The 18,050-nt window shown below is 42.3% G+C and overlaps 1 protein-coding gene across 7 annotated transcripts in view; it reads left to right on the top strand.

Annotated features, from left to right (window-relative positions):
- robo1 (roundabout, axon guidance receptor, homolog 1 (Drosophila)) overlaps positions 1–18,050 on the top strand; it is a 253,306-nt gene that overhangs the window by 50,004 nt on the left and 185,252 nt on the right. For 4 of the 7 annotated variants that reach the window (XM_044033012.1, XM_044033011.1, XM_044033016.1 and 1 more), the window contains exon 1: positions 1,348–2,117. The exons of 1 other annotated variant lie outside the window; for it this stretch is intronic. In XM_044033012.1, coding sequence (XP_043888947.1) covers positions 1,970–2,117 — 148 coding nt within the window. In that variant the 5' untranslated portion in view covers positions 1,348–1,969. Of the gene's footprint in view, positions 1–1,347; positions 2,118–18,050 lie in introns of those variants that run through there. 2 more of the 7 variants (XM_044033014.1, XM_044033009.1) reach the window with 1 other exon arrangement.

The following is an 18,050-nucleotide window of genomic DNA, read 5'->3' as shown; positions in this document are numbered from 1 at the left end:
TTTCCCCGCGTTAACCTGCGCTCACCTGCCTTCTGACGGGAGCAGGAAACGAGCGGTGTAACTCTAAACCCAGACTTGCTGAGCTTGTTTCTTTTTCTTTTCTTTTTCTTTTTTTTTTACAAAAATATTTTTTTGTGATGAGTTTGTGTGTGTGTGTGTGTGTGTGTGTGTGTGTGTGTGTTTGTGAACTTGTATTTGTTACCTCCTTAGGACCTTCGCTGGCATAAACACTGACCTTGTCAGGACCAGTAGTCCTCATGGGGACCAAAACATGGTCCTAATAAGATAGGATCTCATTTCTGAGGAACTGGTTAGGTGCAAGGCTAAGATTTACCTGGAGATTTAAGATAAATAAGCCTAAAGTCGTTTTACTTTAAGTCCATCTATAAGATGTCATTTAATAAAAGTGGACGTATCACGCTCCTAACGAGGGACGATAAGGATCTGCATCAGTGTAGCCTTCCATCATCCTGTGTTTACAAATGTATTTATGTGATAGTTAAGTTACATTTTTATCTTTTTTCCGACCCACAATCCAGGGATTTTGACCAGTCGTGGACCTTTATGATATACTGATTGTGAATGTTGTGCCATCCCATCCGCCAACTCACAGCGAAAACATTCAACTGTAATAACACAATATCAGGTTTCATCACACGACTCAGATACAGTTATTAAGAGTGCGAGTGTTTTCATAAGCCTGACGTCATGCGCTGGGTCGCGCTCCCTGAGATTTCTTTTGAGTCTGTCGCAGATTTACTGTCACAGCGAGAACTCACTCAAACTGGTTCGCGTGCTTGTCTGCACAGGTGCTTAGTTGGGCACAAAGGTTTGTGTTTGTTTTTAAATGTGGGGTTAGATGACAGCGATCCTGCACGAACACACACACACACACAAGTTCTTACACAGCAGTCCCAGTGAGGACACTCGGAGACTTAATGCATTACCCTGACCTTAGCCATAAATGCTTGACCCTGACATGAACTTAACCGTCAACCGAGGCTGAGCCCTTAAAATGTCTTCAAAGGACTAGATAAGATGTCCTCACCACACACACACACCATATTATACATGTGTGTATGGAACACACACACACACACACACACACACACACAGGAGTAGAGGTTGTAACTGTGATCGCTTCTCTGCGATGGAAATACACTCCAAACGTTGGTCGTGTAAAAGTGCAACAGCCCTTGCACTTTAGAGATACTGTTCACACACACACACACACACACACACACACTCAGCCTCTCTCCTCCATATCTCCCTCCCTCCTGCCTTCCTTCACTTCCTTGATGTACTCTCTCTCCCTCCCTCACACTCTCCCTCCCTCCTTCTCTCTCGCGCTCAGATGCTCAGTTGACAAAGTCAAGGCTGCTCTGTTGTGAATGATCTCTGTGATTTATGTCCTATTTTTTGATATCAACACTGCTTCATGGGAGCTGGATGAGGAGAGGGAGCAAGAGAGAGGGGGAGGAGGAGGAGGAGGAGGAAGACACACTCACTCCATCCCTGCCTGGTGCAGGTGAAAAAGAGTTGGCTGCTGCTGCTGCTGCTGCTGCTGCTGCTGGATCAGTGATGTTGTCACCTGGACAACTGCTGCTCTGCAAGATGTGAAACAGTTCCTCGACTGTGCTGCTGCTCCTGGGAGCTGTTACGTCTGAGCTCAGCGTGATGTTTAATATCTCCACAACTCCCAAAGACGACGGGTATTCAGGCTGCAGGAGTCCTGACTTACTTCCCCTGTGGACCAGCACTGGATTTACAGTCTTTGTGTGAAGCTGTCATCTTCAGCAGGATCACTGATCTCTCCGCGTCTCAGCGTCAGAGTGTTTGACCTCCTCTGGAGCTTCAGTGTGAAGCTGAGGAGCGCTTGTTTTTGTTTTGGATTTCCTCCCCTCGCAGCCGTGTATGAGCGAGGTATGACCGCGCTCCCCGCGGCCCTCGACTCCCTGCCGTAGCCCAGATGCAAGCTTCACGGGCAGGCATGGCCGGCGGGCGGATGCCCCTGCTGGTGGTCGTGGTGCTGGTGGAGGTGCTGAGTGGAGCTTGTGCGCCGGGGAACGGCTCGGGGAAGTACAGGGGAAGCTGGAGGTGGAAAGGTGACAGAGGCCGTGAGTAACTCCTCCTCCTGTGTGCTATACACTCAACTTCTTTCCTTTTCTTCCCTCTTTTCCCTTGAAGAGCTGCAAAAACACCTCTGGGAAACAAATTGATCTTTCTTTCTCTCAATTGTCAGTGTATTAAAACGGTATTCTCTTAAACTTGTACGGTGAAGTTGAGAAAAGTTGACAAAACAAAGTTTTGACGGATACTTTACCAATCTCTCTTTGATCAGCGATGAAAATAAGGGTGCAAAGTTTTTTGGCACGACATCAGACACTTAAAAACTGTGTCGCTGGTATTGAATTCGGTATCGAGTGATGAGTGTTTTCTTGTTTTTTTGTGGTTTACCGGTTTCGTGACAGCCGACGATTAGACCTCACCTTCTCTGCAGATATGGTGCAAAGTCACCAGAAAGCAAAGAGAAAATAAACACAGATTCAATGCAACTCTTTATTATTGATATTGTTCTATTCTGCGCTCCTGTGGTGTCGAGTGTCGAGCGCTTTCCTGGTAATGTTTATTGAGATTGAAATTCTGGTGTCAAGTATTATTCCCGAGACTTATGGAGCTGGGAATCGTCAGACGCTGCGTTTCGCTTTCATGACTCAAAACTCGACCGCCAACAAAACAGCCTCACCAAGCTTCACACTTTGTTGGGAAACCTTGTTATTGTCTGTTCTAATCTTTGGTGTCAGATATCGATTATTCTCCTGCGTGTCGATATCGAGGTGTAGATTCTGATGTATGAATCTGACAGAGCGCTCAACGCTCCGCGCCGCTTTCATTGCTGCCTCGTGTCGCGGCTCATTTCTCCGTGGCAGACGTCGTGGATATGAGAGTGAAATAAATCGCCGCGTGTGAGGGCCAGCGACCTTGGCATGTGTTGTCATCTCTCGGAGATGTCAATATGTGCTCGGCTGCGAAAGTGCTCCTCTGCCGTCGGATTTGCTGCGTGGAGCAATCCGTAGTTTATTATCACCCCACTCTCCCGTGCTCTTCTCTCCCCAGTATTCCTGTACCAATCTCTCTCCACCGCTCTCACTCTCTCTCCATCGCTCTCACTCTCGCAAGACTCTCATTCACCGTCATTAATTGATCAGCGTTGAGTTGTAAAAAGCTACTCCGGGGCGATGATGGCCGCCTATTTCCTCCGAGTAAAAGCTGAGTGAAGCTTTTGAGCGACTTCATTATGTATGCTGACACATGAGTGCACGGACGTTGCGAGGGAAGGGATGTCGGAATGAGCGCAGAGCTGCGGTTCATTCGGGACATTGTTGCCGGCTCGCCCCGGGCTTTTGCTGGTGGCTAATGGGATTGTTTGGCAAGCCACTGCTGCTCGACGTTGAGTGATGAAGAGGCGAGCGTGTCCTCTGATGTCCTTCCACCCCGCGCGGAGGTCAATGGGAGATCACAATCTCGATACTCCTCCAAGATTAAATGACTGAAATGGGATGGAAGGGGCACCAAAGTCGACCCAGAGCGGGACGTCTGCAGGGAAAGTGATATCTGTCGTGGCAGGAGTTTCGCAGGTTATATTTGACGATGCAGTCGCCAGCGCTGTAAAGTGCAAATGTGGCCTCAGATCCTACACTTTCCTCTCGTTTCATTAAATCAACACGGCTCACAGATGAGGTTCAGTGAGAGGTGAAGTGGGAGGAAATGTAGGTGCTTTATTTGAGGCTAAAACAGAGGCCCATCCATCCACACTGCTCCAGTTTTCATTCTCAACCCGATACACCTGTCGTGAGGAAAAACTACTCTCACTACTCTGATTGGTGCATGTCAGGAAGCACAAGTGCTGTGAGTTACCAGTTTAGTCTGGATTGTCTTTTGTAATCTGTCATGTATGTTTTTTTATAGTTTTTCTCTTTTGTGTCTCTCTTTTTTTTTTACTTTACTTTCACAACTTTTTATCCTTTTCATTCTCAAAAGGTTTTCGGTAAACACAGCATTGAGAAAAAAAATATCTCAATCGGCTGCAGTTGACATGCCAGGCCTGTGTGTGGCGCTGTAATGCTACTGTAGACGTGCACCATAAAACAGAGAAGAAGACAATAAAGCACATGTGTACAAACTGCTAAAGAAGAAGTGGTGATGATAATAGTGACAGGGAATCCAAGACCAACAGGTGGCGCTATGACATCTTCATTTTCCCAAACTTTGGAACCTAAAAATAGCATTTTAAAACTCCCAAAATGCAGATTCTGGGTAAATCCGTGGAAATGTAGCCATTAGGGTTGAACGATTTTGAATAAATATCTAATTGTGATTATTTTGACAGGAATTGCGATTGCGATATCGCAGGGAATGGTCATTTTTACATGATATTTGTGCAGATGTGTGAGAAACAAAGGTAATATTTGAATCAAATAATTGTTCAGCCCTAATAGCCATACCTTTATTGTATCTTTCATTGATATTTTCTGTGTCTTTATGGCTGTGAACGTGGGCTGTTTTTCGGTCCGTTTTGTTCCCGTTTTGTTTCTGCACATTATATTCAAAACAAAGCAAGCACAAGCTTAAGAAAATGAACTCCTCTCCTGTTGCTCAAAGGTTCTAAAAATAGTTTTGTACAAAGCACAGATCAACACAACAACCTGTACATGGTAATTATGTCAAATGCAAACTCTGCCCCTTCCTGACGCCAAATAATGATGATGTGTTAAACGGGTTGAGCCGTCGGCGTCGCTTGCATCGGGTTTGCCGCGCTGAAAATGCGTTCTTGGTAATGTTCCATCAAAGATTCATGCAGGAAACAGTAACTGTGGAGAGGTTTGTGCCGCAGTCTGAAGCATTAGACCTTTTTATACCCTTTGAGTTTACTTTCTTTCAAAATAAGAACTATCACAGCAGCAGGAGGGGGGGAAGTGATGATTCAAGGACAAGTTGAAGCTTTTCTTTCAGATTTTTAAACATAATTGTTTGAATCTACTAAATATATTAGCTGAAAATGTCCCGACTGAAAACGATTGGTTGCACACTAAAACAAACCCTGTTTATCCTTCTTGTGTGTGTATATAAATATAAATGTAACCGGCGATATAACTTCCAGCTATAAAAGCGGCTCGGTGATAAAAATAAATAAATAAATAAATAAATAAAAATAAACGTCGTTGGAGCGTTTACTTCGTGCAGCTGGGGTTTTGTTGCATACAGGGAGTGCGTACGACGTCATAAAGTCCTTAATACAGAGCGGCTGTGTGCTCTTTCTCCACAACACCGCTGTCAATCAACTTTATTGATAACTTGTACACTTTTTTACTGCAGACGCCGTAAATCCGCGGCGTGGTTAGGAGCTCCGGGGGTCACTGCCCTCCATCTCAGGCCAAACCAACACATTTATCAGCGAGAGTGCAACTTTAGCCATGAGGTTGTTTTTACCCTTGTTATTTAAAGCTGCAATAAACCGCTTTTATACCGACAGTATATCAACTGATGGCCGGCGTGCCAGCTCAAAACTTTATACTTTTGAAATCCAAGGAATCTATTTCCAGCACAAACACAAGATTTAGCTGAATATTGGTCCATTTCTGTGCTACATTTCAGTAACAGCTGCACGTTATGACTGTGACCTTTGACCTTGTACTTTATGCGAGACTCGCACAGCCAACACATTTATTTTCAGCGTATACTGAATTCCCCGACGCACTTAAAATGAACCTTTTACTCTAATTTTTGTTTGGAAGGCATCACAACACCGTGTCATGAATACCTTCGACCTTTCTTTTGTCGCCGTGTCATATTTGTGTCTTCTAATCTCGCCACCTTATCCAGAATACATATATGTATATATAGATAGATATATATAATATGCATCTGTTGTAAATTCAAAAAAAAGGATAAAATGTTTGCAAAAAGCAGCGTGTGCACAAAAAATTCCATTTGGCAGCTGACAAAGAATGTCGTGCTACGCATGAGAGAGCGAGAGCAGCCTGTGGATCTGAGCGATAATGTCACCACATTAGTGATATTTACTACATTAAGGCCTATTTCCAACTGGGAACTGTGTTTTTACATCACAGCAACCAGAAACTAAGTGGAAGAGGTTTGTTTTTAGTTATACTTTTTAGAAACTTGTAGTTTATTTGATGACTGACAGCTGGCAGTTGTTCATCTCCATAAGATGTGACTTAGGCCTTGTAGTTAAAGCTGTAGTATGTAATCTTCTTATGTTGTGCTTCTGTTTGGTCTTTGTGAACACAGACTATGTCAAATGATGTGTTGCGTCCATTTGAAAACAGACACTGTCAAGCAAAACTATCAGAGCTGACTGAGGGAGCGTTTGTGAATATACAGCAACAGCGCAGAGGTGGGCGGGGACAACAAGCATTCTCTGTCGGGGGACAACAAGCATTCTCTGTCGGCCTTGACATTAATTGAATCACTTCCTGTGTACAGGGTGCGACCTGGCAAGATGTGTTTGTACGTTAAAATACAAACTTGACGTCCATAGTTCCTCAAACGTGGGCAGGGTCGTCGAAGCATGCCTTGCACGAAACTGCCGTGACTTCGCAAACACATAATCTAGTGACTTGTAAAGCTGTTGTGTTCAGTGTAACTGAATCATTAGAATCAGTTGAGTAAGAAGATTTGTTCAGAGAATCGTTCCTGTACAGTCACTGAATGGAAATACCACTGAACGTGTTTGTGTTTCAGCTCACAATCGCCAGCGTTCAGCAGTGCTGTCGCTAAATACACCAGACTCCTCTGTTAAATATTGAGATTTTAGACATTTCCTTTGTCAAATGAAGGGAGTTTTAAGTCTTTTTAACTGATCTACAGTTCGGCATTGTTCGCTTTGATTCTTGTGTCGGACGTCGCGCTCATGACTCTTCCAGTGACGACACTCTCTGACCAATCAGTGGCCGGCAGTCTGTTGACGTCACATTTTAGTATCAGCTCAGTTTGCTTGGAACCTCGTCAGATCGGTTACTAAAAAAAAGTACCAGGTACTATCACTGATGGAAAAGCAAGAAAAAACGAGTAGTCGAGCCAAGTCGTGCTTGAACTGTACAATGGAAAAGCGCCATTACTCACGTCTTTTCACAACATTCATGCAACTTTGTGCCCTGCTTCTCACATCCTCTCCGTCTACGTCCAACAGGTAGTTGGACTAATTAAAAGGACTAATCAGGGGTGGGTTTAGTCATGTTGTTGCAAGCTAATAACAACCTGACGTCCATAATTCATCTCTCAGTAAGTTTACAGAACTCAAACATAAAAACGGGCCTTGGCACAACTTGAACTCGTAAGTCCCCTGTGTGGAGCAGCAGACCACCAGCTTCGCATCGTTCACTGTGGTTTGGGTTCTTCTTCTCCTCGCTGACACCGCCTTCATCAGTGTGATGGATGAGCAAGATTATGGGATTTACAGATGATTTACTTTGCGTTGCGCTGCTAATAGAGGCCACATCAGCTAACTCAATCAAAAGCACCAGTTATTGCAGAGATTTTCCACGGATGCTGCCTGTTTCTGTTAGAAAAGTAAATAAAAGATAAGACAAATGTGAGCCCTGTGTTACATTTCTGGGTTTTGTGGGTAAAGTGTCATAACAAATCATGTGATAAAAAGTGTGCTTTTGTCTACATTACGGTACGGTTTGGCCTGAATTGATGAGACCTCCTCCTGTAGCGACACAACACTGTAAATATCATTTTAGCCGATGCAGTTATTGTGAATTATCTTTCCATGGAAGATGCACATGCAGGGATGTGAGCCTGTGTGTCCGATAGATGGCAATAGCAACGTTTTAAGTCGGGGTGGAGACGGGAGAGAGAGAATAAATGAGTGCTAATGAGCTGTGGACTAGATCCTGTGGTTTGGGTCAGAGGCCAGATGGAGTCCAGACAGTCTTCACCGCAGGCACACTGTCATCAGCAACATTGCCCCAAAACCAGTAGACACAAACAGTTACAAGCACATGCCTCAGGAATGCATCACACCATGTTTGTGTGTGTGTGTGTGTGTATTTAAATCCCAAATCATTCTTTATAGCGTAATAGCAGATTCACACTAAAGCTCCAGTTTACTGGTGTAGGTGTTAATGAGCACTGAGGTCCAGATGTTTCCCCTTTTTGTATTTAATTGTCTTTTCTTTTCTTTTTTTTCAACTCAGAGATTCAGAACGTTTTAATTAGATAACGGTGAGCTGGTGTTTTGTGTAGTCCATCTACACAACATCTGCAGTGCTCTGTCCAGTTCATATAACACATCCATGCTACCAACTGGCTATCTATCTAGCTAGCTATCTAAGCTAGTAGGCTATCACCTATCTATCCTAGCTAGCTAGCTAGATTGATATCTGTCTAAGCTCGGAGGCTATTATCTATTTATGCTTAACTATAGTTCTATCTATCTATGCTAGCTAGCTAGGTAGCTATAGATAACTATCTATCTATCTATCTATCTATCCATCTATCTATCTATCTATCTATCTATCTATCTATCTATGCTAGGTAGCTATAGATAACTATCTATCTATCTATCTATCTATGCTAGGTAGCTAGGTAGCTATAGATATCTATCTATCTATCTATCTATGCTAGGTAGCTATAGATAACTATCTATCTATGCTAGGTAGCTATAGATAACTATCTATCTATCTATCTATCTATCTATCTATGCTGGCTAGCTCGGTAGCTATAGCTAACTATCTATCTATGTATGCTATCAAAGAAGGCACCATGTCGTCCAATCTGCAGCAGCGTCTTGTTTGTTGTGTCCTCATGATGTCTTCACATTGTTTAGAAAGAAAGTGTTTTACAGTATTTTAGTACAAAATGTGAAGTAATTGTCATTATCTTACAAAAGGATATTTTGTATTTGTAATATACGCATTTTAAATACATGTATCAGAACCTGAGGGGTTGTGCTTCTGTTGCGATTGTTGTTACTTGGGAGCTGCATTGATGACCGATAGGGTTCCCAGACCCAGATTGACATCAAATGTAAGGACTTTTTAAGTACTTTCCAGGACCAATTCCCTCAAGTTCAACAACGGCATGTGCTTAAGATGGGAGGGCAAATTCTAAGAGTGTATTCGTCCATGTTGGAATCTGGACAAGTGATTGTCCTTTTTGGGATCTTGGTCAAAGTCAGACTTTGTAAATTTTCTTTGGTTGAGATAGAGATCTTAGAATTCTTCTTTCCCAGGCATCATGAAAAATAAATTGTGGACAGTGTCCACAGCACCGCAAATAATTATGACTCCTTAACTTCTTTCTTGCATGAAATCCAGGCACTTTCAATGACCCAGGTCTTGAAAATGTATACTCAAATTCACAAACTTTCAAGAGTTTCAAGGACCCCGTGGGAACCCTGGACTCATGTCTATGAGTTAATACTATCCTTCACAAAGACCTGTCTGACCTGCTTTTTTGGCTCGAGTATCAAACCCACTTTAAAGCTCCATAAAAGTTTAAATACTTTGATGTTGCTCTTACAAAAACAGGTCTGTTGCAACCACATTGCTCTCATTTCTATTATGCATTTCCATGTGGGAATGGCCTTTTTTCCCTACTCTGTTTTATTTCCTGCAGAGTTCATAACATCGCACACAAAGTCACTGTATTTGTTTTTTTTCAAAAGATGCAGCACTCGGTGTCGCGTTGCGTCCGCACACATGAGAACCACCTCGTGCGCCGGGAATTTACGATGGCGATTGTGAAACTGAGAAGTGAAAAAACAGGTGGACAGTGTGATTAGACACGGTTCATAAATACGAGGCTCTGACAGGCCTGGACCCCGCGTGAGGGCACAGGGATCTGAGAGTGTGTGTGTGTGTGGATGTGCGGGGTCAGCGGTCATTAAGCACCAACGCGGGGTCTTTAGAGGGTTAAAAATCAAATGGGTGCCACTCCTTGATGTTTTATTTCTCCCATTTTCACGCCACTTTCTCTTTCAGTGTTTTTTACAGGCAAAATTGTTCCACACATAGTTATTGTTTCCCCACATCTGGATTTGGATTCATATGAAATGATGAATTAAATGTAAAGAAAAAACACATGCGTTTACTCCTCGCGTCTGTTCTCTGGACATTTCTGTCCGCTTTGATGTCGATAAAGTGTAACGATTAAAACATACATTACAGAGTGGTTCCTGTTATTTATGGTATTTATTCATTTAATTCATTTTAATAAAGTTGCCCCAGATTAGTGAGGTAACTGTATAATGTCTAAACCTGGTTGGCTGTAAATCCTAGTGATGTAATTTATTACACCAGTTTAATATACTGTAATAAAAGGTATATGTAGTATAATATATTACATCATGGCAGTTCATGCTTTTCAGTGCAGTGAGTGTAACTTTGTGGTTTGACTAATTATACAACTGTAATTTCATGTTTTTTGGGGGATTTCACAAATGTGATACACCTTAAGGGTAAAGTGTAGTGTAATTATGTATTAAAAACATAATTTAGCATCATTTGAATTATTTTAATGTTTTTACTTTGGCTATGAAGCAAATATTACTTTGACCACATCCTACGCTGAAAAAACCCGGGTTGACAAACCCGAAATAATAAATCATTACTTTAATTGGTAACACCTATAGGGCCACATGTAAAAAAAAAAAGGAAAACAGCATGAATTCTGAGATTAAAGTCAGTATTTCGAGAAAGACTTTTTTCTTTTTTTAATCTTTGACTTTAATCTCGTCATCCAGTCAGAATTCTGACTTGTACCATAAATGTACCGTTACATGGAGAGAAATTCCTTATATGAGTTTGAATGAACTTCAAGTTTCACCAGTTGAAGTATTTAGTATTTTTGTTCAAGTTTCTCAGCTATTTTCTTTTTTCTGAAAGCCTCATTTAGCAGCAAATATACCCAAAAAATCCTGAAGAAAAATTGGATAAATTACAATCATTATCGGGAAAACAATAGGTAAAACTAAAATTATTTCCAATACTATATGTACAGGAAGAGTTATGTGGTTATTGCTCAAAGTTGTAAAAGTTGCTGCTGTTGACGTCAAAGTGAAGATATGATGGGAAATGTGACAGAAAAGAAGAAAAGTTTTAAGGTTTCTTAAGTGACAAATGGAACATCCTGCCATTTTTTTATTAAAAAAAGTTAATATTTAAACCATTTTTGCTGATTTATGTAATTCAATACTCACGTTTGACAGAATGGGTTCAGCACAAAATGCTGTTTGTCAGCTTTTTCATTATGATTTCTGCTGATGACACGGCATCGCTTTGGTTCCTGACACACACACTCTCTCACACTGCAGGGTGCACAGACATAAGTGCTCACATGTAAGGCAGGCAGTCTGTCTGGCTGACAGCAGCAAAGCCTCCAGTCCGACCACAGCAAAGACGGGGACAAGCTGTTTACCATCCCAGACAAAAATCTGCCACGACCTCTGTTTTCCCCTGACTTCACTGATGAAGTGGTAATTATAGGAGAGGCCTCACACCTCCAGGGTGGGAACATCTTAATGCTCAAGACACTCCGTTGCTTTGTGTTTTCTTTAATTTTGTCTCTAACAAGTTTGGGTCACGCGATTGACCAGACACATTATGGTCTGAAGGTCACATAAGTGGAACTTAACGAGGGAGACGAGCAGAAATAGACGTTTCTGCGTCTGGTCACAAATGAGCGGGAATTCCCTTACTCGTGTGGACCGATGTGAAATATTTCACACAAGGCAAGTCTATAAAGTTTTAACAGAAATAAATGCTTTTTTACGTTGGGCAGCCCATAGCCAAGCGGGAAGAGAACTTGGCTCAGGACCGAAGGGTTCCCGGTTCCCGGAATGGAGCCACAGGGGGTCCTGTCCCGGGTACTTGTGCCGATCCAAAGCCCCGAGCTGTTTCTATGTTATTATAGGATTTCAAGATTATACCTATTTTTCTTATTCTACAGTTTTGGTCCTGCAGAAACAAATTAAATCAATTTTAAGGACAATATACTGTCTTAACCCTCTATCGGCCATCAAGATAATGAGGACGCCTGGATTCATTTTGATTTTATGGCTGTAGAATTGTCAAGAAATGTTCAGTGAGTGAGTGCTTCTGCCCAGTTTTTTCAAAGATAACTTTCACTTTCGATATCGGGCAGTTATTCAACTTATTAGGAATTACGGGACTGAGAAGGCTGTTCTGAAGGCTACCGTAATGACAAGTATATGTGCGCAAAGCTCTATTTCTCTGCTTTTTGGTATCCATCCATCCAGCTTTATACCACTTTATCCTCCACATGAAGGTTGTGCGCGGTGGTGCTGTGCCAATCGCAGCCAGTGCCAGTCCATAGTTTTTGAATTTTCTAGATATCCCAAACGGTCTAGCAGTTACAGTAATGAGAAGTACGCGTGCCAAATCCTGTCGGCATGTTTACAGAAGGGTTAAGGCTCTGGTAGCTGAGACCTATTTTCCATGATTTCTGTGCGTAAGTAAGTAAAACTGTGTGTCATCAGCATATAAAAAGTTCCCTAAAGGAAAAGAGTAAAGGGCCAAGCACAGAGCCTTGAGGAACTCCATCAACGGTTGTGTGAATGGGAGGAATTATTGTCAAAATGAAAGATCTGGATTTGCTCAGAATCGCAGTGGTTATACTTTATTAATTCCCAGGAGGAAATTAGATGTGCTTCTTCAAAAGTAAAGTAAAAAATATCAGACAAGTTAACTTAAACCAGGCCAAGGGCAGTTCTTTTTAATCCCGTACACGGGATTAAGTACACAAATTTCCTACCACAGAGACATTTCACTAATCAGTTTAATCGTGTTCCAGTTTGGCTGCGTGCACGTATCCACATCACTGACAATGCATTTTCCAGCTCCTCTACTGTGTGTGCATGACTGGAACTGACTGTGTCTGTGCGTTAGCCTCAAACTGTACTCATCGTTTGCCCAATTTACAGCCGCCAGCTTCGGCACAGTCACGGCGTAAATAAGCTCCTCACAGAAGAACACGCGTTAACAGGGAGCTTGTGTGTTCTGCATGTGTGCAAAGACGTTAGAGACATCTGTGGAGATGTTCTCGTCGGATAGATGTTGACGTCAGTCGGCAGGGGTGCCAGATCCAGAAGGTTGAGTGTAGGTTACGTCCCCTAATGCTGAGTTAAACTTCATTCTCACCATGTGGAGCTGTCACAAACTGCAGTAAATTACACTTGAAAGTCATCTCCAACAACAGGTCCATGTGCAAGTCTGGAAGTCTTCTGTTCTCAATATTTAAAGTTGTTCAAAATAACTGGTGATATGAGACCAAAACTGCAACGTCACAACTGAGGTGTAAAGCTGATCTCAGTGATGGATGGATGGGAGAATTCAGGTTGGAGAAAATTAAGAAGTACATGAATTAAGACACTCAAATGAATTAACTTAGCAACTAAACAGAGAATTTACTAGTGTATTTTAGTTTGAAGTAACCTTATTTATGTAAATATGTTACCTGGCAACACTTAAATGAATTGAATTCATGCAAACTAAAGATTGAAACGTACTTATTTTTAGTTACTTCATTCATTTGATTTGACTGAATAGTTAATTTGCCAATGTTCATATAAATCATATATTTATAATTCATATAAAATAAGTGCTCTACAAAATAAAAGTACAGATAACAAACACGTGTCATTAAAAGCAGATGGTAAAAACAAATTCATTAAAAAACATGAAAAATAATAATAAAAAAGAAACCGTCACCACACTACTGGGTATTAAAATTCTGAATAAATGTTTTAAGTGTTTTTGCCCATTTTCCAGAATAAATTTCAATATATGGCAGTTATTTACAGTTTACTGCAAGTAAAAATAGTGTATTAACAAGTTGTATTTAGAAAAAACACTGTAGTTGTGTTCAATTTCAGATTTGAACAGTATATTAAACACATTTAAAATAACATTTGTTTGAGTTTTTGTCTCAATGTGCAACAAACAGGCCGAAAAATGAACAGTATGTAGAGGCATTTATCCAAAAGTGAAAGTCAAATTACCATAATAACCATGTTGACATGTTGACATGCGACTTCTCCGCTTTTCAGAAACCGTTTGTATGAAAAAAAATTGCGTAATTGCGGTAATACAAAGTGTGTCGTCTGCGCCACGTTCGGTGTGAAAGGGTTAATGTGTTAACGGCGGAAAACAGAGTGAATCATTCACAACTTGGCCTTTAAAAGCCACTGGTCAGCACTAATGAACACTTACAGTGGACGCGCGACGTTTTATTACGCTGAGCTCCCTCTCCCTCCCGCTCTCTTGCTTTATTGCGTCAGCTCTGCGTCTCTTTCACTTTGATTTCTGACACTGAGACATTCATAAGACGTGTTTTCAACCACAACCACCCTCCCCTCCTGAAAATGACCTGTTCACATCAGCAGGAATGTGGCGCTGTTGCAGCATAAGCTCAGTGAAACAGTCCCACACCACATGAAGGCACTGTTGGACATATTAGCACCAGATGTCTGACACCATGGCATTCATCTCCCCCCCTGTCCTCCCCCGTCCTCCCCCACCCCAACACATGAATGTAACAAAGTGTTGTCGACGTCGTGTGTGATTTACAGTGGTGCGGATTTGCCGCAACAAAGCATGAACAATCGCGCTAAGCGTCGCATTGTTGTCGCGGCGTGGAGCCTCCTCTCAACTTTCAAGGCCCCGGCGACGCGTTTCCTTTTAATAAAAACACTTTACTTTTTAATGCATGTGAGATTAGCGCAGAAACGGGTGGAAATGTCCGAGATCCTAGCCGTGATCCCCAAAAAAAGTCACCTGTCACTCATGAATATGGCTGATTCTGTGTGAAAAGGGGGGTGACAGAGAGGAGAGGGCATGTATGAGTTCTCGGCGGTGCAGAGTTGCACTGTGTCTTTTGTGGCTTTTTTTACGATCCACAGCTCAAAGCCTCTGGCTCTCATTGCCGCGGCACTCCCATGTGTCATGTGACACCATCGCTTTGTAGAAAAGGGAAAAAAAAAAAGAAAAGTCTTGTGGTGGGGGGTTCTTGGAAATGACTTTATCATTAGTTTCTTTCTTTTTGGGCAATGTCGGTGGTTTTCTTCTACATTCGAGGAATGACTTGGTTGTGAGGAAATTATCTCTTTTGTCAGACACGGGGGGGGGGGGTTAAATTAACCTATCTTACCTGTCTTTAGGCTGTGGACGGAAGCAGAGACACAAAAAGCTCACTCATGGAAAAGCTTCTTTTGTACTGGGATTTAAGCTTAGCGGTTTGTCTCTTTTCCACGACACAGTTCCAGCTCGACTCGACTTTTTTTTGCTTTTCCATCAGCAATCGTACCTGGTACCTGGTGTTTTCTTCTTTTCTAGTACCTGCTCTGACGAGGTTCTAAACGAGCTGAGTCGCAGTAAAAGGTGACGTCGACAGACCACCAGTCAGAGAGAGTCGTCACGGGAAGAGTCATGAGCGCGACGTCCGACACAAGAATCAAAACGAACAATGCCGAACTGTAGATCAGCTAAAAAGACTTGAAAACATGCATGAATCTCCAAAATTTAGCAAAGGAAATGTCTAAAATCTCAGAACCTGTGTCAGGAAGTACTGAACGATTCTGTGAACACATCTGTTTAATCAACTGATTCTAATGATTCACCGAAAACAACTGCTTTACAAGTGACTAGTTTGTGGGTTTGGGTCGCGTATGAAATGACGTCACGGCAGTTTCATCACGCAGCTGTGCAGTTATGACCCCGCCCACGTTGAGGAGGAACTATGAAGTAATGAATAAAGGAACCAAACCGCGTAGAGTCGAGCCGTGCCAGTACCGTATACTGGAAAACCGCCATATATGTGGCCAGGCTGTGACACCAGCGACCCACGTGACCTTTATGTGGAGGATAAAGATAAAGCTGTAGAGGATGGATGGATGGATGGATGACCCATCATTGGTCTATAGAAAAGTATCAATCGATAAGTATTGGTATCGTTTAGCAGTATCAGTATTGGTATCGATAACATTTTGATGAGAAACTGAAGAGCTGAGAGCGTTAACTCTTCAGGAAAATGTTTACTGACATTTTAAATCAACTTCCACTTCAATGGAGCTCATTCTGCAACCAGCAGAGGCGCCCCCTGGTGGGATGAGTGCTACTTCCACCCTGTACTTTCTAGGAGTCGCTTTACCGACTGTATTTTTCCATACGTAGAAAACGTAATGCTGTTTTTCCAGATGCAGACCTCTTTACACAACACTGCCTATGGTAAACAAAGGAGGAGGTTCACGTTGAAAGATGTATGCGTGTATCTTTGAGATTTAATTGCATACATCGGTATTGCTGTTTCTGGCGGTGGTCCTCCTCCTATGACTGACTGGCTGAAAGTTGTTCTGCTGAGATTATTTTGGGGGCATATACTGTGTGTGTACGTAATATTATAAATTGTTTTATAATGACACGTGAACTATAATTACGCCTTCATCTGAACAGCCCCTGGCAGTGCGTCAGGTGGTAACAAGCTTCGAGTTAATGACAGTTGATTCATTGCGTGTCACACTGTCAGCAGCAGCAGGAAAAGTGGTTTTTCTCACCTTTTCTTTAAGGGAAAGTTGGATTGATATGGTTTTCTGAAGGACTCCAGATATTTGTCTTTACAGTTTTTTTCTATTTGGGGGGAAAAAGATAAAATAGGCTCGCATAATAAGTCCTTATCCAGCCTGTGACTCAAACCTTACCATTAGGTAATGCCGACCACTCTTTCTTTATCCGTAGCTATATTATTTTTACTTTGCGGACTATTTTTCTGCATTTTTTGCACATAATCTGTTTTTATTTGAGCACATTATATCCAGACAAATGCCAAAAGCGTTCTTCTAAAGAAAAGAAATGAGAGAAACCATGAATGGGCCTAATCTTGGCCCCGACTTTAGCAACAACTTCCCTTGCATTCCCCTCACCAGTGATTGAGTGGATGTTTGAAATACTAATTTCAGGGTTTTCTTTCCCAAAAAAGTGATATCATAAATTGTGCATGACTGCTCGACATAATCGCACGGTGCCTCGCTGACCTCTCCAGAGTCTCCACAGTCACCGCAATCGAATCAAACGTCGCTTTGTCATGTTAGCCCACAGAGCTAGGACGCTCGGACTCGCTGTCGGTATCGATCCGGCTGTCGACCGAGATCGTTAGCTCTGCCCTCGGGAGTGCCGAGGACGTCGCCGCACGTCGAGGGCCCTCGTTTTTCCATCTCCTCTAATCAGCAGTAAACACACTGAGAGCATACGCTGGTTTATCTGCACTCTGTCATTGCACTCCCAATAGTTAGTATGTGCTTCACTGAATTAGCTTTCACATGGTCTGGTGGTGGAATAAGACGCTCTGTGTGTGTATGTGTGTGTGTGTGTTGTCCAGGTAATGCTAATGTTGTGGGGACCTAAATGTGTTTACACGGTCCATTATGGGGACAAAAATCAAGGTAAATTATTACATTTTGAGGCAACAACATGTTGTACAGTTAGGGTTAGGGTTAGGCCAGTAGTAGTTACTTAGTAGTTAGTAGTTGGACTCCTATATACAGTCGTTTTGGGGCCAAAACAACTACTGATGTGACCCCACTGTTTTTCACTAGATTTATTCTTCTTCTCAGGCATTTTTACAGGCCTTTCTGAGGGGGCTCAACATGCCCCAACTTAGCAAATGCATCAAACCTGGCTAAAATGTGCATATTTCCTGCGCCGTCATGACTGGTTGTGGCAAAAATGGCTCCCTGGTGCCTCTTATAAATGTGTAGATTCAACTCAGTGGTAAATGGTGCACGTTTGACCTACATGCATGGACTTTGTTGATGTACTGTAACACCTACCAGTGAGAAGTTGTTGAAATCTTCATTTTAACATTTAACTGAATCCTTGTAAGTTCACCTCACGGTTGGCGTAGTGGTTAGCGCTCCGGCCATTGCAGCAAGAAGACCCCGGGTTTGAGCCCGGTTTCTGCAGATACTCTGTCGTCCTCCCACAGTCTAAAAACATGCACTAGATTCA

The sequence above is a fragment of the Solea senegalensis genome, linkage group LG8 (genome assembly GCF_019176455.1).
Source record: "Solea senegalensis isolate Sse05_10M linkage group LG8, IFAPA_SoseM_1, whole genome shotgun sequence".
Lineage (NCBI taxonomy): Eukaryota > Metazoa > Chordata > Actinopteri > Pleuronectiformes > Soleidae > Solea > Solea senegalensis.
This window is presented reverse-complemented; position numbering and strand designations above follow the sequence as displayed.